Source organism: Triticum aestivum, chromosome 2D, assembly GCF_018294505.1.
Source record: "Triticum aestivum cultivar Chinese Spring chromosome 2D, IWGSC CS RefSeq v2.1, whole genome shotgun sequence".
NCBI lineage: Eukaryota > Viridiplantae > Streptophyta > Magnoliopsida > Poales > Poaceae > Triticum > Triticum aestivum.
Genome location: NC_057799.1, coordinates 539,581,653 through 539,606,800, shown reverse-complemented (window position 1 = coordinate 539,606,800; position 25,148 = coordinate 539,581,653). Strand labels below are relative to the sequence as shown.

At 43.6% G+C, this 25,148-nt stretch overlaps 3 protein-coding genes across 12 annotated transcripts; 2 read left to right on the top strand and 1 right to left on the bottom strand.

Moving 5' to 3' along the window:
• Positions 1-13,948: 13,948 nt before the first annotated feature.
• Positions 13,949-19,576, top strand: LOC123054331 (uncharacterized). 8 transcript variants are annotated; one of them, XM_044478079.1, is made up of 13 exons: positions 13,949-14,115; positions 16,199-16,331; positions 16,426-16,485; positions 16,564-16,611; positions 16,729-16,823; positions 17,491-17,664; positions 17,778-18,129; positions 18,244-18,563; positions 18,647-18,733; positions 18,842-18,904; positions 18,999-19,219; positions 19,324-19,395; positions 19,491-19,576. In XM_044478079.1, the coding sequence occupies exons 7-12, from the start codon at positions 18,078-18,080 to the stop codon at positions 19,367-19,369; spliced, it is 789 nt and encodes a 262-aa protein (XP_044334014.1). In that variant the 5' UTR covers positions 13,949-14,115; positions 16,199-16,331; positions 16,426-16,485; positions 16,564-16,611; positions 16,729-16,823; positions 17,491-17,664; positions 17,778-18,077; the 3' UTR covers positions 19,370-19,395; positions 19,491-19,576. The 8 variants fall into 8 exon arrangements, with proteins under 8 accessions (XP_044334014.1, XP_044334013.1, XP_044334012.1 ...); XM_044478078.1 differs by having other exon boundaries at positions 16,561-16,611; positions 17,961-18,129; XM_044478077.1 differs by having other exon boundaries at positions 16,561-16,611.
• A 150-nt stretch (positions 19,577-19,726) lies between these two features.
• Positions 19,727-21,887, top strand: LOC123054332 (putative ubiquitin-like-specific protease 1B). 3 transcript variants are annotated; one of them, XM_044478085.1, is made up of 9 exons: positions 19,744-19,873; positions 19,989-20,076; positions 20,161-20,271; positions 20,351-20,516; positions 20,606-20,695; positions 20,798-20,929; positions 21,026-21,138; positions 21,264-21,436; positions 21,543-21,887. In XM_044478085.1, the coding sequence occupies exons 3-8, from the start codon at positions 20,237-20,239 to the stop codon at positions 21,394-21,396; spliced, it is 669 nt and encodes a 222-aa protein (XP_044334020.1). In that variant the 5' UTR covers positions 19,744-19,873; positions 19,989-20,076; positions 20,161-20,236; the 3' UTR covers positions 21,397-21,436; positions 21,543-21,887. The 3 variants fall into 3 exon arrangements, with proteins under 3 accessions (XP_044334019.1, XP_044334018.1, XP_044334020.1); XM_044478084.1 differs by having other exon boundaries at positions 19,727-19,873; positions 19,989-20,271; positions 21,549-21,887; XM_044478083.1 differs by having other exon boundaries at positions 19,727-19,873; positions 19,989-20,271.
• A 541-nt stretch (positions 21,888-22,428) lies between these two features.
• On the bottom strand, positions 22,429-24,927 carry LOC123054334 (uncharacterized). The gene is made up of 2 exons (XM_044478086.1): positions 22,636-24,927; positions 22,429-22,564 (listed from the first exon to the last, which is right to left on the bottom strand). The coding sequence occupies exons 1-2, from the start codon at positions 23,183-23,185 to the stop codon at positions 22,488-22,490; spliced, it is 627 nt and encodes a 208-aa protein (XP_044334021.1). The 5' UTR covers positions 23,186-24,927; the 3' UTR covers positions 22,429-22,487.
• Between the last annotated feature and the right edge of the window lie 221 nt (positions 24,928-25,148).

Sequence of the window (25,148 nt, the reverse complement as noted above, 5' to 3'; positions counted from 1 at the left end):
ACCGTGTAATTCGGCGAGGAAAGGAACTGACAGAGCTATGTCTGTAGGTATGCTGACTGGCCGTCCCGAGGAGGAGATGTCCGGATCTTCGGGTGATCTACTACAAGAGTTGTCGCAAATGCACGAGCAAGCGCGGCAAGCGATGCGAAGTGTTGTCAAGGCCTTATGGCCGTCCGCCTCCCCTCCAGGAAGTATGGGAGAGCTTATACAACTATTCAAGGGAGCGCGGCGGTGTTTCTGGTTATGGAAAATATCAGCCTGCCGGGAAGGTGCAAGAGAAGCTTGGGCCATGGTGAAAACACGGTATACCAAGCTTGATCCGAAACATATGGCCCGAGTCGGGCCTCTAGGGTCAGATGGGAAGGAAATTCCCGTGAGTTTGGTGTATAACCAAGTAGAAGTAGCCGTCAAGTATTCCCAATAGGATTGCAAATTGGACAGCCTGTTGGACGGCATAGAACAGGAAGTTTTTGAGTCTTAAATGACTAGCTGAATTGTAAAACGCTTGTCATGGCAGACCTTTTCGCTTCGACCTCTGGACCCGAGGGTGCGGAGGGAGTGGTGTCGGACTGTCCTTCGGCTGAGGACTCAGAAGATATGCCCGTCACCAACTCGGAAGTGGAGAGTGCCATGAATCATCGGCACTGGAGGACCGTTTTACGCGACCCCCGCTTCTCGGAAGCGGCGTTCAATGCCTTCAGCTCGGCTGATGCATACTTCCGAGCTGCTCGAAATGGGCTTGGCAGAGCCACAGAGCAACATTTAAAAGATGTGCAGGTAAATTTACTGTGTCCGGAATATGATAACCATATGCCAGTAGCCCCCGAGACATAAAGTAGTTGGTACAACTGATTTGAGGATCGTTGTATAACCAGGTTCTTACGGAGAAGAATGACCGACTAGCTCAAGAGCTAGAAAGGTGTCGGACACAGCTAACTATTGCTACCGCCGAACTGGAGAAATCCAAGAAGGCGTCACCTGGTAATATTCCCCTCCATCTGGAAAATATAATTATATGTCAGTAATGCTAACGATATTGCATATACCATGACATAATTGTCAGAGGAATTCAAGGAGGCACTGGAAGTCGCGCAAGCAAATGAACAAGAAGCCAAAAGGCTACATGCTGCGGGCGAGCGTGTGCTGAAACAGGTCATTGATGAGAAGAATCAACTCCAGGATTCCAAGACCCATCTGGGCGAAGAGCTGAAGGATGTGCGGGCCCAGCTAGCCGACTCCGTGAAGGAAAATAAGAGGCTGCAAGGCGGCATATTTAGTATGTGTTCAAACTTACCACCGTGTAATTCGGCGAGGAAAGGAACTGACAGAGCTATGTCTGTAGGTATGCTGACTGGCCGTCCCGAGGAGGAGATGTCCGGATCTTCGGGTGATCTACTACAAGAGTTGTCGCAAATGCACGAGCAAGCGCGGCAAGCGATGCGAAGTGTTGTCAAGGCCTTATGGCCGTCCGCCTCCCCTCCAGGAAGTATGGGAGAGCTTATACAACTATTCAAGGGAGCGCGGCGGTGTTTCTGGTTATGGAAAATATCAGCCTGCCGGGAAGGTGCAAGAGAAGCTTGGGCCATGGTGAAAACACGGTATACCAAGCTTGATCCGAAACATATGGCCCGAGTCGGGCCTCTAGGGTCAGATGGGAAGGAAATTCCCGTGAGTTTGGTGTATAACCAAGTAGAAGTAGCCGTCAAGTATTCCCAATAGGATTGCAAATTGGACAGCCTGTTGGACGGCATAGAACAGGAAGTTTTTGAGTCTTAAATGACTAGCTGAATTGTAAAACGCTTGTCATGGAAGACCTTTTCGCTTCGACCTCTGGACCCGAGGGTGCGGAGGGAGTGGTGTCGGACTGTCCTTCGGCTGAGGACTCAGAAGATATGCCCGTCACCAACTCGGAAGTGGAGAGTGCCATGAATCATCGGCACTGGAGGACCGTTTTACGCGACCCCCGCTTCTCGGAAGCGGCGTTCAATGCCTTCAGCTCGGCTGATGCATACTTCCGAGCTGCTCGAAATGGGCTTGGCAGAGCCACAGAGCAACATTTAAAAGATGTGCAGGTAAATTTACTGTGTCCGGAATATGATAACCATATGCCAGTAGCCCCCGAGACATAAAGTAGTTGGTACAACTGATTTGAGGATCGTTGTATAACCAGGTTCTTACGGAGAAGAATGACCGACTAGCTCAAGAGCTAGAAAGGTGTCGGACACAGCTAACTATTGCTACCGCCGAACTGGAGAAATCCAAGAAGGCGTCACCTGGTAATATTCCCCTCCATCTGGAAAATATAATTATATGTCAGTAATGCTAACGATATTGCATATACCATGACATAATTGTCAGAGGAATTCAAGGAGGCACTGGAAGTCGCGCAAGCAAATGAACAAGAAGCCAAAAGGCTACATGCTGCGGGCGAGCGTGTGCTGAAACAGGTCATTGATGAGAAGAATCAACTCCAGGATTCCAAGACCCATCTGGGCGAAGAGCTGAAGGATGTGCGGGCCCAGCTAGCCGACTCCGTGAAGGAAAATAAGAGGCTGCAAGGCGGCATATTTAGTATGTGTTCAAACTTACCACCGTGTAATTCGGCGAGGAAAGGAACTGACAGAGCTATGTCTGTAGGTATGCTGACTGGCCGTCCCGAGGAGGAGATGTCCGGATCTTCGGGTGATCTACTACAAGAGTTGTCGCAAATGCACGAGCAAGCGCGGCAAGCGATGCGAAGTGTTGTCAAGGCCTTATGGCCGTCCGCCTCCCCTCCAGGAAGTATGGGAGAGCTTATACAACTATTCAAGGGAGCGCGGCGGTGTTTCTGGTTATGGAAAATATCAGCCTGCCGGGAAGGTGCAAGAGAAGCTTGGGCCATGGTGAAAACACGGTATACCAAGCTTGATCCGAAACATATGGCCCGAGTCGGGCCTCTAGGGTCAGATGGGAAGGAAATTCCCGTGAGTTTGGTGTATAACCAAGTAGAAGTAGCCGTCAAGTATTCCCAATAGGATTGCAAATTGGACAGCCTGTTGGACGGCATAGAACAGGAAGTTTTTGAGTCTTAAATGACTAGCTGAATTGTAAAACGCTTGTCATGGCAGACCTTTTCGCTTCGACCTCTGGACCCGAGGGTGCGGAGGGAGTGGTGTCGGACTGTCCTTCGGCTGAGGACTCAGAAGATATGCCCGTCACCAACTCGGAAGTGGAGAGTGCCATGAATCATCGGCACTGGAGGACCGTTTTACGCGACCCCCGCTTCTCGGAAGCGGCGTTCAATGCCTTCAGCTCGGCTGATGCATACTTCCGAGCTGCTCGAAATGGGCTTGGCAGAGCCACAGAGCAACATTTAAAAGATGTGCAGGTAAATTTACTGTGTCCGGAATATGATAACCATATGCCAGTAGCCCCCGAGACATAAAGTAGTTGGTACAACTGATTTGAGGATCGTTGTATAACCAGGTTCTTACGGAGAAGAATGACCGACTAGCTCAAGAGCTAGAAAGGTGTCGGACACAGCTAACTATTGCTACCGCCGAACTGGAGAAATCCAAGAAGGCGTCACCTGGTAATATTCCCCTCCATCTGGAAAATATAATTATATGTCAGTAATGCTAACGATATTGCATATACCATGACATAATTGTCAGAGGAATTCAAGGAGGCACTGGAAGTCGCGCAAGCAAATGAACAAGAAGCCAAAAGGCTACATGCTGCGGGCGAGCGTGTGCTGAAACAGGTCATTGATGAGAAGAATCAACTCCAGGATTCCAAGACCCATCTGGGCGAAGAGCTGAAGGATGTGCGGGCCCAGCTAGCCGACTCCGTGAAGGAAAATAAGAGGCTGCAAGGCGGCATATTTAGTATGTGTTCAAACTTACCACCGTGTAATTCGGCGAGGAAAGGAACTGACAGAGCTATGTCTGTAGGTATGCTGACTGGCCGTCCCGAGGAGGAGATGTCCGGATCTTCGGGTGATCTACTACAAGAGTTGTCGCAAATGCACGAGCAAGCGCGGCAAGCGATGCGAAGTGTTGTCAAGGCCTTATGGCCGTCCGCCTCCCCTCCAGGAAGTATGGGAGAGCTTATACAACTATTCAAGGGAGCGCGGCGGTGTTTCTGGTTATGGAAAATATCAGCCTGCCGGGAAGGTGCAAGAGAAGCTTGGGCCATGGTGAAAACACGGTATACCAAGCTTGATCCGAAACATATGGCCCGAGTCGGGCCTCTAGGGTCAGATGGGAAGGAAATTCCCGTGAGTTTGGTGTATAACCAAGTAGAAGTAGCCGTCAAGTATTCCCAATAGGATTGCAAATTGGACAGCCTGTTGGACGGCATAGAACAGGAAGTTTTTGAGTCTTAAATGACTAGCTGAATTGTAAAACGCTTGTCATGGCAGACCTTTTCGCTTCGACCTCTGGACCCGAGGGTGCGGAGTGTTTCCGAATACCAGGGCGGCCGAGTAGACTGGGGTATGCGTGGAAACCAGGCGTAGGGGTCATAGTTGCTTGAACAGACAAGTACCTGGCTAGTTATGTTATATTACATTAAAATTGTAAGAAACATCTTCCAGAGAGAATAGTTTCGTTAAGGGTTCCTTTCCCTGGGTGTACATGCGTTATCGTGCATGTCCGAACTGTGATTGAAAAATCGCAGTATATATAAGTTCTGGGGGTTCACGATGGAGTGAGTGCAAGAACATCTTTAGTTCACCGACCGAATATTCCCTTAAGAACGCTAGCTTTCGGCTTCACCCAGTCTGGGGTACACATCCGGATGACCAGGCAGTAACAATCGCAGAGGTGCTCCCTTTATGCCCTAGCCGAACTAATGGGAACGTAGTGCATAAGCACAGGAGCCAGGCAACCCAGCTTGGCCAAAACTTAAGTCATATCGATGCATATAATGGCGAAGAAAAGGTACGTATGGAAAGAAAAACGCATATGTGACGAGCTTGATGCTCGAAAAATAACATTAATAAGCTTCTGTTAAAGAAGCCCCCAGGTATGGTGGACGTACATATTTGAGTATGTATATGTCGCTGGTGTACGGTCGAGCCGCACGAAAAAACTTGAAGGCTAAAAAAAGGGAAAAGCGAAAAAAGAGGGGAAAAATAGAAACAATAGGGAGAAGGAGACGGACAAAGAGTTCGGCGCTTAGGCGTAGAATCTTCGGAGTCTGGCCGCGTTCCATGGGTTCGGCTCTAGGCGATTGTCTGACGCATCACGCAGGCGGTACGCTCCTCCGGTGAGAACTTCGTCAATGATGAAGGGACCCTCTCACTTGGGCTTGAGTTTGTCCTTTTTCTTCTCCGGTAGGCGTAGAACCAGCTCACCAACATTATAAGTCTTGGCCCGCACTTTTCTACTTTGATACCTGCGAGCCTGCTATTGTAAAATGCAGAACGGGCTTTTGCAACATCGCGCTCCTCCTCCAGGGCGTCTAGGCTGTCCTGCCGATCAAGCTCGGCCTCTCTCTCTTCGTACATGCGCACCCGAGGTGAGTCATGAATAATCTCGCAGGGTAACACAGCCTCTGCACCGTACACCATGAAATAAGGTGTATATCTAGTAGTGCGGTTGGGCGTGGTCCGCAGCCCCTAGAGTACGGAGTCGAGCTCCTCAACCCAGTGCTTGTCTGATTCTTTCAAAGACTGCACTAGTCTGGGTTTAATGCCGCTCATAATAAGACCGTTGGCCCTTTCGACTTGACCATTTGTTTGCGGGTGATAGGTAGAGGCGTAATCGAGCTTAATGCCCAGATTAGCACACCAATTTTTCACCTCATCGGCTGTGAAGTTCGAGCCGTTGGCGGTGATGATGCTGTGTGGAACACCATAACGGTGCACAACGCCGGATATGAATTCTATCACTGGCCCGGCCTCGGCCGTTTTAACTGGTTTGGCCTCTATCCACTTAGTGAATTTATCCACCATAACCAGCAGATACTTTTTCTTATGGATTCCCCTTTAAGGGGTCCGACCATATCGAGCCCCCAGACGGCGAAGGGCCAAGTGATGGGGATCGTTTGTAGGGCAATGGGTGGCATATGGCTTTGGTTGGCGAAAAGCTGACATCCGACGCAACGTTGGACAAGGTCCTGTGCGTCTGCTCGGGTCGTTGGCCAATAGAAACCTGTACGGAAGGCCTTGCTTATGAGGGCCCGAGCCGCGGCGTGGTGACCGCCAAGACCAGCATGAATTTCAGCCAAGAGTTGCCGCCCTTCTTCCTCAGAGATACATCTTTGAAGTACTCCGGTAGCGCTTTTCTTGTAGAGTTCTCCGTCGTGAACTTTGTAGGCTTTCGAACGCCGAACAATGCAGCGGGCCTCATTCTGGTCCTCAGGGAGTTCTCGCCTATTAAGGTAGGCCAAGAAGGGTTCGGTCCATGGGGCAATGACTGCCATGATGAGATGGGCCGATGGTGTTATTTCGGTGGCTGAGCCCCCGATGATGTCAGTGTGTTCGGGATTTGGGGATGTGGTCGGATCTGGACTGGTGTTGCCGCTCTCCCCTTGCCACACCACGGAAGGTTTAAAAAGCCTTTCCATAACGATATTAGGTGGGATGGGGTCGCGCTTGGCGCCGATGCGAGCAAGGACGTCCGCCGCTTGATTGCTTTCTCGAGCCACATGATGGAACTCAAGCTCCTTGAATCGAGCTAACATTTTGAGAATGGCATTACGATAAGCTGCCATCTTTGGATCTTTGGCGTCAAAGTCTCCATTTATTTGAGATATTGCGAGGTTTGAGTCCCCACGCACTTCTAGGTGTTGTATGCCCATGGAGACGGCCATCCGAAGTCCATGTAATAGGGCCTCATATTCGGCTGCGTTGTTGGAGTCTGTATATAGTATTTGGAGTACGTAGTGAACTACGTCTCCAGTGGGCGACGTTAACACGACACCCGCTCCTAACCCTGCCAGCATTTTGGAACCATCGAAATACATGACCCAGTTGGAATACGTGTCGTACTCTTTAGGGAGTTCGACCTCTGTCCATTCGGCGATGAAGTCAGCCAGTACTTGGGATTTAATGGCTCGACGCGGTTTGTATGTTATCTCAAATGGAAGTATCTCAATGGCCCATTTGGCAATCCGGCCCGTAGCATCGCGGTTGTTTATTATGTCGTTGAGTGGCACTTCGGAAGCCACCGTGATCGAACACTCTTGAATGTAGTGTCGTAGCTTCCGGGACGCCATGAAGACCGCATATGCTATCTTTTGGTAATGAGGGTACCGGGATTTTCATGGCGTGAGGACAGTGCACACGTAGTATACTGGCTTTCTGAAGCGGGAACTTGTGTCCATCCTGTTCTCGCTCGACGACGAGCACGACGCTCACCACCTGGTGTGTTGCCGATATGTATAATAACATGGGTTCGCTGATGTTTGGCGCGGCCAGGATTGGGTTGCTTGCCAAAAGGGCCTTTATTTCCTCCAGTCCGGCTGTTGCAGCGTCCGTCCACTCGAAGTGGTCAGTGCATCGGAGGAGGCAGTAGAGTGGCAAGGCTTTTTCTCCCAATCTGGAGATAAAGCGGCTTAAAGCTGCCACACATCCCGCAATCTTTTGGACCTGTTTAAGGTCTGTTGGCGTAGCCAATTGTGACAAAGCTTGGATTTTGGCTGGATTTGCCTCAATTCCTCTATTGGAAATGATGAAGCCCAGCAATTTTCCGGCAGGGACGCCGAAAACACATTTTTCCGGATTGAGCTTGATGTCATATGCACAGAGGTTGTCAAATGTGAGACGTAGATCGTCTATTAGTGACTCGACGTGCCTAGTTTTGATGACGATGTCATCCACATATGCTTCAACTGTCTTGCCGATCTGTTTCTCCAAGCATTTTTGAATCATGCGTTGGTAAGTGGCGCCAGCGTTTTTGAGCCTGAAAGGCATAGTGTTGAAGCAGAAAGGCACATATGGGGTAATGAATGCCGTTGCGGCTTGATCGGACTCCTTCATTTTGATTTGATGGTGTCCGGAATATGCGTCGAGGAAGCATAGTGAGTCGTGTCATGCGGTAGCATCAATGATCTGGTCGATGCGGGGGAGGTGGAAGGGATCCTTAGGGCAGGCCTTGTTGAGGTCTTTGAAATCGACGCACAAGCTGCACCATCACCAGGTTTGCTAGCCAGTCCGGGTGTTTTATTTCTCTAATGAATCCGGACTCGATTAGCTTGGCTAGCTCTTCCCCCGTAGCTTGACGTTTAGGTTCTGAAAGCGCCGCAGTGTTTGCTTGACCGGTTTATATCCCTTCAATATATTGGGGCTGTGTTCCGCCAACTTGCGTGGGATTCCTGGCATATCAGAAGGATGCGAGGCGAATATGTCCCAGGTTTCGCGCAGGAACTCTCGTAGCGCGCCGTCAATCGTTGGGTCTAGTTGTGCTCCAATGGATGCTGTCTTCTTGGGGTCCGTTGGATGGACTTGGAATCTGACTATTTCTTCTGCCAGTTTGAAGGAGGTGGATTTGGGCCGTTTGTCTAGGATCACGTCGTCCCTGTCCATCGTGGAGCACAGTGCGGTTAATTCTTCGGCCGCGAGGGCCTCAGATAATGCCTCAAGGGCTAGGGATGCGGTTTTGTTTTCAGCGCAGAGTGCTATGTCCGGATCACTGGCGAGAGTGATTATGCCGTTGGGCCCGGGCATCTTAAGCTTCATGTACCCGTAATGAGGTATAGCTTGGAAGCGGGTAAATGCATCTCGCCCCAAGAGGGCGTGATATCCGCTGTTAAATGGGGCCACTTGGAAGGTTATCTCTTCGGACCGATAATTCTCCGGCGTGCCGAATACCACGTCAAGTGTGATTTTTCCCGCACACTGTGCCTCCCGACTGGGAATGATTCCTCGGAAGGTCATGCTGCTTTGCTCGATGCGGCTCCTGTCTATTTCCATTTTGTGGAGTGTATCCTCATAGATGAGGTTTAGTCCGTTGCCGCCGTCCATGAGGACCTTGGTAAGCCGAAAGCCGTCCATGATTGGACTGAGGACCAAGGCGGCTGGTGCTCGGACTGTCCTGTATTTTGGTTCGTCACCGGCGTTAAAAGTTATAGCCGTGTCGTTCCAAGGGTTTATTGCTGCGATTTGGCAGACTTCGGCGAGTTCGCGTAGTGCCTTTTTGCGTCTATTGTTTGAAGCAAATGTCTCGAAGACCGTCAATACTTTGAGGTTGTTGTCTTCTGGGGGGGGTGTTGTTCTGGGGTATTCTTAGTAAGGATATCCTCGCCGCTCTTGGCCACTTGCCGGAGTATCCAACATGCTCTAAGGTTGTGGGTTGGCATGTTATCCGGTGTTGTGTGTATTTTGCATGGCCCATCGAGCCATCCTTCCAGAACGGTTCCATGCCCCATAATGGGCTTATATTTCTTTACTATTGGACCGGGCGTGCCACGAGGGTGCGCCCTTTTCGCCTGAACGAGGGGTTGAGTGGGGACCGATGATTCCCAGCAGGCCGCCTGAGTTTTCCAGGCGCTTTCCATTGCGTTGTACTTTTGTACGATAGTTGCCAAGTCAGCGAAGTGCAATATGCGACGATGATTAATGGCATTAAGGATTCCTTCGTCCGTGTAGTTGTTGCGGAACGCTGAGATCACATCCTCGTCGCGGCAATCTTTAATCTTGTCTTTGACAAGGAGGAATCTGGCCCAGAAGTGATGGACCGTTTCCTGACACTGCTGTTGTATGCTCATGAGAGCGCTTATGTTCGGGTGGGTGGGTGGATTTAAATCCGGACCCTGGCCCAACTTTGGATCCAGAGTCTGAAGATCTTCCGGACTTAACAGTTCGGGCTCCGAGATATCAACTAACTTTTTAGGCTTGCCATACGATTCTATGTTCGGAGAACAAGGTGTGTCTTTCTGCCGTTGGGTGTCCAGCTCTTCGATATCGGAGATCCGAGCATAGTTCGTCCTCAACATAGAGGAGGAGTTATCTTGCTCCTCGACTGTCGCTATCTGGTGGGTGATCGGCAGAGTTTTAATCTCTCTCTGGTCAGGTTTAAGCCCAATCCGATCGTAGTCGGTAGCGACTCCCAAGGCGGAGATGCGATCTAGGAGTTCGTTTAAGGATGATAGCTCCGTCGGATCCATCCGTTTGGAGTGTTCGGGATCAACGCTGAGGCGATTTTCGATGACTCGAGAGGTCATCGTCGGCTTAAGGGCCGGACAGGCGGTCATGACGAAGCCGCCCAGCCGGAGGGTTTGGCCTGGGGCCAGGGTTCCTCCGGAGGTGATATTTTCCTTGACAACAAGGCGAGCCATCAACCCTTTCGACGACGGCACAGTGGAACTCTCAATGAAAGCACCAATATCGGTGTCAAAACCGGCGGATCTCGGGTAGGGGGTCCCGAACTGTGCGTCTAGGATCGATGCTAACAGGAGACGGGGGACACAATGTTTACCCAGGTTCGGGCCCTCTCTTATGGAGGTAATACCCTACTTCCTGCTTGATTGATCTTGATGAATATGAGTATTACAAGAGTTGATCTACCACGAGATCGTAATGGCTAAACCCTAGAAGTCTAGCCTGCATGACTATGGTAATAAGTATTCGGTCCTATTGACCTAACCCTCCGGTTTATATAGACACTGGAGGGATCTACGGTTACACAAAGTCGGTTACAAAGAAAGGAATCTTCATGTTTGATCGCCAAGCTTGCCTTCCATGCAAAGGAGAGTCCCATCCGGACACATTGAGAGTCTCCGGTCTTCATATCTTCACAGCCCATCAGTCTGGCCCATGGCTAACCGTCCGGACGCCCGAGGACCCCTTAGTCCAGGACTCTCTCAGCGACGTGGATCGATGCCGTCGTCCGACCCTGCACCGCAGGGCCAAGGTCTTCACCCGAAGATGACACCCGAGGCCGGGGAGAGAGGAGAGCACCAAGACGACCCCCAAGGGGGTAAGCGATGTCCACGGGTGCCGCATCATTAGGCTTTCGCTCGGAGCAACCCAGACTCCGCACCCCATGCAATCCGAGAACAACGCTATCGACCTGCAAACCCGCTGGCCCAAACACCTATAATGTGACCGGCGGCGCCACCACCACACCGGAGCCACCTTCCTCGCCGCCAACAGATGTCGGCAGGATTAACACTAGTAATATTGTTTTGCATCACGTTAGACATTATTCATACACACCAGTAATATTGTTTCTATACATATTTAACATTTTTAGAATGCATTATTAACATTTTCAAATATAATATTAGTTTTTTTCATTTTTTACGAAAAGATTTTTTAATATATATATATACATATATATTTGGAAATATAAACAAAATTAATAAATAAGAAAATAAAAATGTGAAGGAAAAACAAAAAAAATCATGCATGACATCAACATGATGCGGCTTGTGGTTACTGGGCACCCTCCAGGTGAGTTGTGCCTAGGGGTCGCAATAAGCGGCACATAGCCCCGCCCTTAGGGCAACTCCAACGTGTGGATGCAAACTGATGCGGATTTTCTCCGCTTTTTATCCGTTTCGGTTGGCTCAACGGATCCTCGTGTCCCTTTTTTGATTTGGGTCGGCTGTGTGCCCAATGCTAGGCCCACACAATTTTCCGCATGGACTATCATAAAAGATAAGTTAAAAACATGCGCCAAAATTTAACATAAACATTAAACGACAGGTCAACAGCTGACGTAAGTCCACTTAAACATTAATAAAACATAAATTTAAAAACTAGAAAAATGTGTCTCCACCCAGCACGCTGCCCTAGGCATCGCCATCGACGCCATCATCACCTGTGAGGTCGACAAAGGCTGGCGGCGACCCAACCCAAGGAATGTGGTCTGCCACGCCGCCCGTGCCAATTCCTTCGCCGCCTGCACTGCTGCGCGATGCGCGCGCGCTCCTCCTCCCGCTCCCGGCGCTCTTCCTCTTCCTCCCGTGCCCAGCGGGCACAACGCGCCTCCTCCTTGCGCTCGGCCTGCATTTGGCGCTTGTCGTCGGCGCGCTCCTCCGCCCGTCAGCGCTGCTGCCAGTGCTCCGGCTTTATTTCAAGGTGAACCCCCTTCCCATTTCTTCCCTCCCATGCCAAATACCTGTATAATCATCTATTTAATTTGTTGCTAGTAGTACCAGAAAGGGTTGCGGAAAGCCTATGTAGGATATTAGTGCTTGATCATAGTTACTCGCGTGGTCTTGTTGTTTTAACTGACGGCAATTTTATAAGAAATGTTTTCAGATTTTCCTTTTTCTTGCCCCCCCCCCCCCAAAGAAATGTGGGAATTGGCCGGGATGATGGATTTACCATCACGTGGTATGGATTACTACTCAAATCACTAAATTGCATGTTAAAAACTTGTTCTAAGTTTGCCTTGCTCTATATATCATTCTTTTGGAATTTTTGCCATGGATCATGGCAAATTTTACATTGCATGTCTTTTTTAACACAGTACAAACGCAAGCGCTCATATATACACGCATACACTCATTCCCGTGAACGCACACGCGCACATCCTACCCCTATGAGCACTTCCGAGAGACTGAGCCGGCATATCATTTTGAGATTTTACGAAATCACCGTAGGCGCCTCGTGGTTGACGGGAACGTCTCCTCCCACTGAACGCGCATCGCTGGAAATCCTGTAATAAATCCAGGATAAATGCGAGCACCAGGACATGAAGCCTGGTGGGCTGGGATACCACTATCCACCTAACCATCCAACCGCAGGTTGGTTCGCATTGCATGTCATTTTTGGTACAACACCATGTCAATTTTTCATCCTCGTGTTTCCCCCCTATTTGACCATGGTTATTTTATTGTACATACAAAGACAAATTTATTGAGCATACTATGGCATTTTGTGTAGAAACCGCATTTACAATGCATATACCATGCGATTTTTTAAGAGCATGGCATTTTTTTGTTATTAAGAGCATGATGTTTTTATTTTAAAGAGCATGCCATTTTTTGTAGTGCATGGCATTTTTATTACAAAGAGCATGGCATTTTTTTTGTACAAGCATAACACTTTTATTTAAAAGAACATGACACTTTTATTATAAAGAGCATGTTATTTTTTATTTAGAGCATTGCTTTTTTCAAATAGCATGACATTTTTATTACAAAGACCATGTCATTTTTTTGTACAAGCATGACACTTTTATTTTAAAGAACATGCCATTTTTTTGTACAAGCATGACACTTTTATTTTAAAGAGCATGTCATTTTTCTATGGAGCACATTTTTTTTAAATTTATAGAGCTTGTCATTTTTTTGTACAAGCATGACACTAAGAGCATACCATTTTTATTATAAAGAGCAAGATTTTTTTCATTTCATAGAGGATGATTGTTTTTGTAGAGCATTGCATTTTTTATAAAGCATGTTTTTTTCATTTTGTAGAGCATGGCATTTTTATTACAAAGAACATGACATTTTTTGTACAAGCATGGCTATTTTATTTTAAAGAGCATGCCATTTTATCTATAGAGCATGGTTTTTTTCATTTTCTAGAGCATGCCATTTCTGTTACCAAAATCATGGCATTTCTTTTGTAGAAGCGTGGTAATTTCATTTTTTTTCTATAGAGCATGGCTTTTTTTAGTTTTGTAGAGCATGGCATTTTTTATTAGTAAGAGCATGACATTTTTTTAGCATATCATGCTAAAAAAAATTGTATGGAATTTTTTATGTACAAACATCGCAACCAATATTTTTGTGTGCATACAACAATTTTAAATTTGGATATGGGGATTTTGATCATGACGGCCTTTTGTTTTCGGATTTGCTATTTTACAGTCGAATGTTTTGCAATTGGTTGTCATTCAAATCTCTGTCCGTTCGATCTCACGTTGAGATTCACGCTCGGTCCTGTTTGGTTTCTGTCGGTTTTTGGGTCGGGTTTTTTTTATCGGGCGTGGTTTTTTTGTTTCCGCCCGTTTTCCTCGGCTCCGCCTCGCCCGGCCGGGTACTGTTGGCTTTTGTCATTATTGAATTTAGGAGCGGGGTGTCATTCCCCATTTCCATTCCGATAAGGCAGAGGGGAGAGGTCGAGCGGCGGAGGAGGGGGAGGCGATTCCTTGTGTTCATGGTGATTTCGAGCTCATCCACGGCAGGATACTGACTTCTTCCTCTTGTTTCTCGTCGTCCGCGGCTGCTCTGGTTGGTTGTCCCCTCTCTCTTGCGCTTTTTGCCCGTGGTTTTCGTGCCCTTGTAGTTTCAGATCTAGGTGATTTCGCGGATCCGCGGGCTGCGCATGTTGCTGTCGCGGTGTCGCCTTTGGGGTGTGCGCGTGAATTTCTGGTAGGAGCCTGCAGTGCGCCACGGGCAGGTTTCGCCGTGATCCCGTGTGTTGTTGTTGTGGTCGCACACGAAATCCCTCCCCCCTGCGGTTTTTTGGTTCTCGTTGTTGATGTGTAGGTAGGCGTAGAGGTAAGTTTTTCTGCAGTTGATGTTGAGGTAGGCGTTGTAGGCGTTAGTTTTCAGCGGCGGATCCCGTAGCTTGTCCCTGAATAGTTCCTGGTTGTAGCCCCAGAATTTTGTCATGTTAGTCTCATTTTTTACCATGTTGTTGTTCATCCCGGATGTTTTACTGAACATCTCTATGTATTTTGCTCCTTTTGTTGTGCATTTTCCTGAATTACATGCTTGTTTTTCAGTGTTTTCTCCATAATAGGAGTGTATGTAAGATCAAGGGTCTGCAGTGGTATGCGCATGAAGTTCTGCTGTGCATTTTCTCTCCCTTCATCTCTGTGCAGTTGACCTATATGCATCTCTGTGTTGTAGAACTTCACTGCTTGCTTATGTGCCATATGTAGCTTTGCTGTACTTTCTTCTTTTTTAGTTAATATTGTACCCCTTGCAGTATTTTTCCCAGTGTTTATGTTGTCATAGTTGATGTGCAACTTGCTCCCTAATTAGTGTGTGGGTATTGTATCCTTTGGCCTTTGTAAATATTGTATCCTTTGGCCCTGTTCTAGTCTGTAATACCCCTCTTGTTCTTCACTATGCATGTGTAGTAGCACTGCCTTCATCATAGTATGATTGATACTGTATTTTTTCATAATTTCTATTTGATGTATCTCTGACTTAGACTGTACTCCCCTAGTTTTCTTTTGATGCAGTTGTATGCCCGATGAATTTTTGTAATGTATTTCTGAAGTTCGGTGTATTTTCCTGGAGTTTTACACTGTAATTTGTGTGGGTGAGGAATGTAATTAACCATATGGCTTACACTGCAACTAACCATAGGGCTTACACTGTAAATTAGCAGAGTTTTCCACTGCAATTAACCATAGGGCTTACACTGTAAATTAGCAGAGTTTTCCACTGTATTTTGTGTTGATGAGGACTGTAATTTGTGGTTTGGGCTTAGCTTGTATTTTTCATAGGGCTTACACCGTAATTGAGTAGAGTTTTACACTATAATTTTTGTGGGTGAGGACTATATTTTGTTGTAGGGCTTACAGTGTATTTTTCCTAGGGCTTAGACCATAAGTGAGCAGAGTTTTACACTGTAATCTTTCTGGGTGAGGAATGTAATTGTAAAGTGTATTTTTCCTGTTGGGCTTACACCGTAAATGAGTAGAGTTCTACAGTGTAATTTGTGTGGGTTGGGACTGTAATTGTACAATGTATTTTTCCTATTGGGCTTAATTTGTAAGTCAGCAGAGTTTTTCAGTGTAATTTGTGTGGGTTAGTACTATAATTGTTGCATGACTTTTAATGTATTTATCTATGGTAATTATAGTTTAATATATTTCGCTTAATTTTCAACGTAAATTTAGCGTGACTTGTCCTGAATTATTTCTGTAATGTGATGCAAAATTATAGTGTAATTTCACTTTATTATTTTTTCAGTGGTGTTACAGTGTAATCTCACCCTTAATTACTGTGCAGTGGCTCTGTAGTTATGATGCACTTTTACAATGTATTTTACTCCCATAATTACAGTGGAATGTGATGCCCATTTTTACAGTGTAATTGTACCCCTAATTACAGTGTATTTTTGGCCATAATTCATGTACTGCTATCTGCTGTTTTTTAATTTCTGTAAACTGACGCTCTTTGATTCACTGTAACTTTTACCTACAATTTCTTTGCATTTTGTATTGTAGTTACTATGTGACCCCATTTTTTTTTGCAGTGCTTTTTTCCTCTTAGGTTATTGCTGTAAATTTGCATAGGTTTTACACTTCCACTTTAGTCTCTTTAATTGAGCCCCATTTGCTCTCTTGTTTTTCAGCTACTAACTCAATGGGCAGACTACGGAAAGCCTGTCCCAAGGATGTCCGCTTGTTTCTTCAGTCGAGAGTGCTGATTCTTCAAAAGAACCTTTCGTGCCTAACGATTTTGCTGATGATAATGCTATGTCTTTGGTAGTTATTTTTGTCTTATTATCGTATCTTTTTTTCTCATTTTTTCCTTGCATTAATACTATTTGCTTATTTGTCTGAACTTCTTCTTTGTCAGGATTCTTCTGGTGATGATGAAGAGCTTGGCAAAGCACTTTACAATTTCTATGTGAAAAATGTAAGTGTTTGTCTGATCTAGTTTTTTTTTCTTATTCTTTTGTTGGTTTGATGTTTATGTATTTGTTTTGTGCAGAAGGTCAAGCACCTGAAGAGGAAATTGTCTTCTGTTAGTAGAAGGAATGTTGTAAGTCTCTTTTGCTCTTCTCGTGTTATATGTTCCATGTTCTTTTGCTAGGGATTCCCCTCTGTATCTTCAATTTATTTTGGTTTATTAATGTAATTCTTATTTTATTTTTTGTAGAGGCAGAAACGATCTTCTGATTACCCTGTTTGTTCGACGTTCACTCGATATTCTGGAAAGTTCTTCTCAGGAGTTGTTGATGGCATGTGTTCTAGGTACAAGGATTCAGAAGTATGGCATGGGCTGTCTCCTTAATTTTGTCCGGGCCGAGGTTCCTCTTAGGCTAGTTAAGTGGCTTGCATCTAGGTTCGACGTTCCTGCTTCTGAGTTTCAGTTGAAAAGGAAATTCATACCCTTAACTAAGTATGATATCCATGACATCCTTGACCTCCCAGTAGATGGTGAGCCACTTGTTTCAGATCCTGAGGCTGGTCGTGATTTTATCCTCTCTCATTTCAATCTTACCAGTATCCCACCAGTGTCCTTTTTTGCCAACAAGCTTAAATCTGTAGAAGTTGATTTGCTTGATGAGGACGTCTTCATTTTTTTCATGATTGTGGCTTTCTCTACTTTCCTTTGTCCCAACTCTAGCCTCAGTCCTAGTCCGAAGTACCTCCACATCTTTCAGGATTGTCAGTCTGTGCGTTCCTATGATCTTTCTAGTTTTGTTTACGAGTGGCTTTTGAGTAGCATCAAAAAATTCAAGGATGCTACTAAAGTTGCCTCCAAAAGATCAGTGACCTTCGGTGGATGCCATTATGCATTTGCCGTAAGTTTTCTTTTTTCTTTTCTTTTATTTATGTTGTCCTTAGTCTGTTTGAATGTTTATTATTTAGGTTAGTGCTAACTTGTTTTTGTTTTGTTATGTGTTTGTTTTTGTAGGTAGCTTACCTTGATCATTTGAACTTTGGGCTTCAGTCTGTACCTGATGTGAAACCTCGTATGCTTGCATGGAGAGGCAACAAAGTCAAGCAATTTGCAGAGCTTGACCGAAACAACAGTTGCTCTTTTGGAAAGAGGCCCCTAAAATGACCATGTGCTCCAACTAATTTGCAGGTTATCTTCTTTTTCTTTTCATGTTCTGTTGTTATTTTTAGTTCATTGTTTCTTTATTCATCCATTTTTACTTTTATGTTTTGCCATGTATTTACTTTTGTTTTTGTTTCAAGGTTCTGTTGAAAAATCCTCGGGCAGTAAGAGTTTTGATATTGGCCCTTCTGATGGTTCTTTTGCAATGAAAGTTCAAAGAACTATTTGCCCTCACTTTGGATCTCAGATATTTTGTTGTGGTTAGAGTGTACTTTTCTGAGCATTTTAATTGTTGCTTTTTGCTGATTTTGTCCCTTGTTCAGACTGCTCTTGAAGTCATTGAGCTTGTTCAGACTAGAAACCAAGACAAACCTAAGATATTCATTAATTGGGCAGAGTCTCTTGTTTTAAATGTTCTGGAATGTGTGTTGAATTCATCTATGCCCAAAGTGTCTGGAAGCGAGCATCAGTCTATGAGCAAATTCTCTTTTGGTTAGTTCATAATCTTTTCTTTTTTAGTTGCATGTAGCTTTTGTATTTTTATCTTCGTTGTTTTAGTGTTATTTTTGATTGCTTGTTCTGCTTGTCATTTATTTGTTTTTGTAGGTAACAAGTCTGTCTCATTTCATTCTGCTATCGCCAATGGTGTTTTTGCTAAATCTGATGGTATTCCAGAGGTTGCTATATCTGATGCTATTCCGGAGGTTGCTAAAACTGATGTTGCCCCAGAGGTTCCTACGTCTGATGGTATTCCAGAGGTTGCTACATCTGATGGTATTCCAGAGGTTGTTGTACAGCAAGAGAGTCGTCCTGCGGTCACTCCAGATGTTGTTACTCCCATTGTCCCTCCTGCTGTTATCTTTGGTGGTTTACATAATCCAGTTGTTCTATCTAGCTCTTCAACACCAGCTAAAGTGCGTAATGAGGTGTGCATGTTCTTTCTTAGAATGCTTTCTTTCTAGTTTTTTCCTTGTCGTAGCTCTTTCATTTTTTTTCATTTGATTTGTAGGCTGTTGCAAAAGAAGGTCATGTTCCAGTATGCGCCTTGTTTTCCAAAGTTAAAACAAAAGATTCAATTGCTGCAGTCCACCCAAAGGTTCTATATGCACTTTTTGTTTTGTTTATTTTGCATATGAGTTTCCCTATTCTCTCTGTATCTTCAGTTGCTCTGTTTTTAGGTTGTGTATTCTTTTCTTATTTTCAGGTATTTCTCCTTCAAAGTCTAAATGTGATATCACTGATGTCGATTCTTTCGTGTTGCTTTCAGGTATTTGTTTTAGTTATTGTTTTCATGTTTTTTTCTATTTCAGGTATTCATGTGCTTCTTTTAAGTTGAATTTTTGTTTTTATTCTTTGTCTAGATGGCCCTGCTAAGGATTGTAATGAGAAAGATGTTGTTAATGCTTTTGGGATTCCTTCTTTTGCTGAGCTTAATCGTGCTCTTGGTATTCAGTCTCCTTCTAATGTCTGCAATTACACCCCAGTTCATGCTCATGGAAAATCTCCTATGGAAGATACAAATTCTTTTAGAGACCTGTCACCCCTTGTTCCAATTCGCTTGTCGCAGTATTTCCGTAATGAGGTTAGTATTTCTTTCTCCTTCAACTTTATTTTCTTGCATTTTAGTCTCTAAATTCATCTTTTTTGATTTTGTTTTATTTTCTCATGGCTTTTTTGTTTCTGTAGTTGGGTGATGTCCAGTGTTCTCAGTATGTTGCCGACAGATATCTGAAGTCGTTTAATTCACCTAATGACGAGGTTTGTTGTTGTATTTCCTTTTTTTATTGTCGTCTTGTACTATTTTTTTTAATCTTTAATTCATTCTCTGTTCTTTTGTATTCCCTTTCTTCTAGGATTGTATTGTTATGGTTAATGTCGATCACTCTGATAATTCAAAGCCAACCAATCATGTGAACTTATGTTCTCCTGATGTAATCTTGAAAACTACTCCAAAAGCTATTGCGAAGGTGGTTTTTACTTTCTGAATGTATTTAGTTTTCTTTTTCTTTTCTTTTCAGTAATGCATTTATCTATTTTTTCTAGCTAGTTTTTTGAAATTTTATTCAAGCTTTTTTATCTTTATCTGCAGCTCAATGAGGCAGTAGTTGATGTCCATAAAGTTGGTAGCTCAAACTTTGCAGCTAGGTGTCAAGAGCTATCTAGATCAAATGATGTTACTTACAACAAGCTGCACAGTTTTGCTGCCCCTGCAACAAGTTATCGTAATCCTGTAAAGGTATAGGTATTTCTTTATTGGTTTTAACTTTTTTAATGCTTGTATTTTGTTTTCATTTTTATTCTTTTTCTTTATGTGTCTGCTTCCTTTGATCTTTTTCCTTCTCATTTTACAGGTTCCTAATAGCCCAGAATTAGAGATCCTGTCAGACACGCTTGTTGTTTCTAGTGCTCATCTTTCTAAGGTTCCTGCATGTTCTAAAGGTGCTGCATCATTTCAGCCCCTTGGTGGTTCTACAACTAGTTCTTCTGCAGCTCATGTCCCTCATAGAATGTTGTCCCTGGTAGATTCAACTCAGATCCTTATGTTCCTCAAGTGAATCGTTATTCAGTTACTACTCAAGAAAGGCGTAATCATCTTGCAATGGTTCAGATTGCAAGTCATCCAGAGTGGTGCAAGTAAGTTTTCACAGTTAGTGATGTTTTTGGTTTTTGTATGTTCTTTTTTATGATCCTGATCTTTGTGTATTTCTTGTAGGTACGAGGTTATTCGATATGAAAGAGCTTACTGTAGTTACCGTAACCTTTCTTCACTACAGTTCAAATCTCGCGACAATTTCTTGATCTTGTGTGTGTGTCGATATCTATTCAATGAAGCTCACCCTTCCGTTTCTAAGAAACATTTCTTCTTCTCTTACATTGGTGTAAGTAGTAATAAGCTTCTGTTGCATTTCTTGTTGTCTGTATTTTTTAGTTTTCTTTTTGACTTACCATTATTTTTTCTCTTGCTTAGGAAACAATTCTGGATGGTACCAATGCTGAGATTGTTGGTAATGCTTTCAATGGTGCTAATAGCGCTTTTCCTATGTGGAGAAGCAACATGGTAGGTGCTGATTAATATCATAGTTTTATTAAGTCATTTTTTTGTGCTTAGTCTCATGTAGCTTTCTACCTAGGTTTCTGATGTGTTGTTTGTTTTTGCCAGCTGTACTTCCCTATTTGTAGGTTCAGTCATTGGTTTTCTTTTGTGGTTTGCTTGAAGGAGAAACTGTTTGTCTTCCTCGATTCATTATATGGCGAGTTCTCAGATTTCCACCTAGCCATTCGTGATCCGATTGTAAGTTTTTTCTCTGGCTTCATGTTTCCTCTATAGCTGCCCTTTTGGTTTTTTTCATTAGTTTTATGATTTCTCTTGTTTCATGTGTTATTTCAGGTTAACAACTTCACCAATCTATGGGACACATATGTGACTCCTATATTGAGGAAGCGTATTGACTTTGAAAATTTCGACATTGTGTATCCTGCGGTCCCTCAGCAAAATAACACGTATGTCAAGCAGTATCTCTATACTCATGGCTGCACTTTACTTTTTCTATTGTTCCTTTCTTTGTATTTTTATTTTTCATTTTTGATATGTGGCTTAATTGTTGTTGCTCATTATTCTTTTTCAGGTATGATTGTGGTGTTTTCTCTATTATGTACATGAAGCACTGGACTCCTAGGACTCCAATTGGCAATCTTTTTACGCAAGCTGATATAGATAACATCAGGATCAAGCTCATAAATGAACTTTATTTCAGCTAATTCAACACTGCTGACAAGTCTCTTGTCACAAACTTCTTTGGTGACGTGACTGTAGTCTCTGTTTTTTTATTTGTTTTGCCTTAGTCATGCGTTGATTGTTTATATCTTCTAAGTGTTTTTTGACTAATGTATGACTTTTGTGGCAGGTGCAGAACTAGATAACTTTTTCTATCTTGGGTGGTGATTGAGTGTGAAGGTTTTCCTTGGTGGTCAACTGCAGAGTTTTCTTGATGGTCAACAAGTCTGGAGATGCTTCGGTCTTTTATTAGCTTCTATAGTTTAGCAATGTGTTGGTTTTGATCCAACAATATTATTTGGTGCAAGATTGTTCTAGGTTAATGTACTTTTTGGGCTGATGAGTTGTATCCCTGCCTTTGTAACAGTTCAAGACCCTTTGTTATTGGGATTGTTTTTTCGCATGTTTTTTTTTAGTTTTATGTTGCACTATATTGATTCGTTTAATCAATTTCTAGACCCTTTCTTGGCTGAAATGATTTTCATGCTGTCTATTGATTCGTACGTATGTTGTAGTCTTTTTTCTATTGATTTGGCTACATCAAGCTTACATCTGGTATTAAGTAAGTTCTCTCCTCATTATCTACTTTTATCAGCATATAGTAATTGTTTATAGCTACTTTCTACAGTTTTACTCCTTTTCATTTTGCTTTCTTTAATTTTTTTTGCCTCATCTTGTTTGTTGCAGTGTTACTTTATAGTTCTAAAGTTCTTGCGGAAACTTCCAAACAAGCATATCTTATGGCTGTCTATTAAGGTATTTCAATTGTCAGCTTTTTCTTGCTGCATTTTCTTGTCTAGTTTACTTACTGTATTTAGAAGTTTACTCAATATTCTTAAACAATTTGAATGTTAAACTTTCATTCGTAAGGCACCAATAATGCACAAAATACATGCCTCATAAAGTAGTCCTTTTAAATGCAGTAGGTCGCAAACAATGCTTGCCCCTCTTAGTACAAGTCAAGTATTTTTGTTCATAACCATCTCTTATTACAAGTCAACTATTTCCTTTTCCTTGTCGTCTTCCTTGCTTGTCCTTTCTGTCTTATCCTATGTCCTCCTCAGATTCTTGTCCCCTAAGCCTTTGTTGTTGCTAATTCGTCCATCTTCTTCTTTCCTCGGTTCCTTTGCTTGCTGTCATCCTTCTCCCCACCTGCAATTTTTCTTGTTATTTTTAATTTCTTGAATTAAAGTAAGTGTAGCACAACATGATTATTAAAATACCTTTCTTTACATTCCTAGGGTTCGACTGCTTTCGTCTGTTGCTTCTGGGTAGATTGTATTGCTTGTCAAGGTTGGTGCAATTCTTGATAGTGTGCTTTTGTGACCCACAGTGCGAGCATTTGTAGAACTTGTTCTGCTTTATTGATTCGCGAATAGTTAGCATCCTTGGCCTACCCTTTGTTTTGGCTATATCTGGGTCTTCTATTGTCAGTGCCATGGTTGTCCCCTCTTCACCCCCTGCTATTGGTATAAAAGTGATTGTTCTTGTGGTTACACTCTGACCCTCATCTCCAGTTTCTTCTACATCATCCACTTCTCGCAATATTTTCTGTATCCTGTCCAATTCTCCTAGCAGATATTCATACTTCCTCTTCTTCTTTGAAGCTATTGATGCCACATGCACCATTTTCCTTGCTAACACATTGTACCTTAGTGTGGAGTTCTCTGCTGCAACATCTGGTGTCTTTGTAATATCGAGCTTGTAGTCATTTTTCCTCCATCTGTCAATGATGTATTTTTCTGGTATCTTCTCGATGTTGAGATGGATCATTACTCGTAGTATGTGTGAGCACAACAGTCCATCTTTTTCGAATGAACAACAGATGCAGGAGTACTCTTCTTCGTTCAGTCCAACTTGCACTAGGTATAACCTTTTCCGCGTTCTTTTACAGGGTAGTTTTCAGCTTGGGTAACTATGTAGTATTTGTCTTTTTCTTGCTCAAAGACAAGCAGCCTTTTTGTGTCTGCCATTTTATGCTGGAATTTTCTGAATATTCCAAGGTTATACAGCTCATGTGCTTGCCTTTCTATGTTGTATTTCGACCAGAAAGCTTTGCTTGCAACCTTCTTGTTTCTAGAAACATGATCACATTCTTCTTCCCTGTCATGTACAACATCAAGAATCCGGTCATACTCTCTTAAAAAGCTGGTAGCACTGAATTTAGCTCCAACCCCTTTTTTGAAGAGGGAATTTGTTCCTTCACTTCTTGTTGTAGTTTGTATGAATGGGAAGAATTTGTCCTTGAAATACACTGGTATGAACTTTTTCCTGTTTTCCCACATGTCGCTGAAGTACTTTATGTCGTGAACTTTGTACTTTTCAATCATTTCTTGCCAGTGTGTTTCATATTCTTCCACAGTCAAAGATTTGTCCACAGTGTCCTTGAAATCTTCATATAGGCCTTCATTAGCTTGGAAACATGGCCCAACTTTCTCCTCTGCCTTTTTCTTTATGTGAAACAGGCAGCTCCTATGGATAGCATTAGGAAAGACTTTTTCAATTGCTGCTTGCATAGCCTTGTCCTGATCTGTAATGATTGATATAGGATGCTTGCCTCCCATAGCCATTAGGAATTGTTCAAACAACCAAGCAAATGTTTCTTTTGTCTCATTGATAATGAAGGCACAAGCAAACAAGTAAGTGTTGCCATGCGGGGATATTCCAACAAAGGGTGCAAACGCTAGGTTGTATCTGTTTGTCAGGAATGTAGTGTCAAAACTGATGCAATCACCGCAAATGTCATACATCATTCTTGACCTAACATCTGTCCAGAATAAGCTTCTCACTTTATTCTCTCCATCAAGCTCAAACGAGTAGCAAAACCCAGGATTTTCTGCTTGCTTCTTGTTGAACATTTGCACTACTTCCATCATGTCAGAGTTTGTGATATCTCTGTTTATTGTTGCTGCATAGTTAGTCACATGCTTCTTTGTGTAGGGTAGATGAGCCATTCCTCCTCTCAAGTAAGCTAGGACAGCAACAATCCTTCTTGTTTCCAGGTTTGTATGCTTCAAAACCTGTATCAAGCACTTCTCTTCATCCAACATGTACTTATGTGACCTGAAGAATCTACTGTTTGGTGTTAACTCGTGGTTGTGATCGAGTTGTTGTCTTTTAATTTCCCAAAAACCTCCTTTCTCTGATATGACCACCACAACTTTACAATCAGTTTTAGCAATGATTGTACTTTTTCTCATGGGTACAACGCATTCTGTCTCTATTTCCTTTGTCTTGCCCCACTTGTTGCACTTCATAGTGATCCTTGTCACCTCATTGTTCCTCTTTTTGCTTGTTGTTCTGGAGATTGCTACAGTAGCCACTGAAAAGCCTGCTAGTTTCGAGTAGAAATTTATATATTCCTGAGCTTCTTCTTTTGTTTTGAACTGCATGCCTAAATGTGGCTTGAAATTACTGTTCGTGTTCATCAGATTGCCTTCTGATGCAGCATCTTGTTCATTTTGCAGGAATCTCTCAACGTCTTCTTCATCGAGGAATTCATCATCTCCGTCTTGTTCAAGTGAGTGTTCTGGTTCTTTTCTTTCTCCTTCTTCATTGCTACAGCATGTGCTTGAGTTTGTTTTAGCTGCTGCTCTTCTTATGTCAACATCCTCAGGCTCCTGCAACTTTAGGTTTTTGTGTTAGTTTTTTTCCTGATGTAATGTCTCAACTTTCTCATATGTTCATCGTTTGTTCTTTCTGAAGTTTTTGTAGTATGTACCTGTTGCAGATTCAT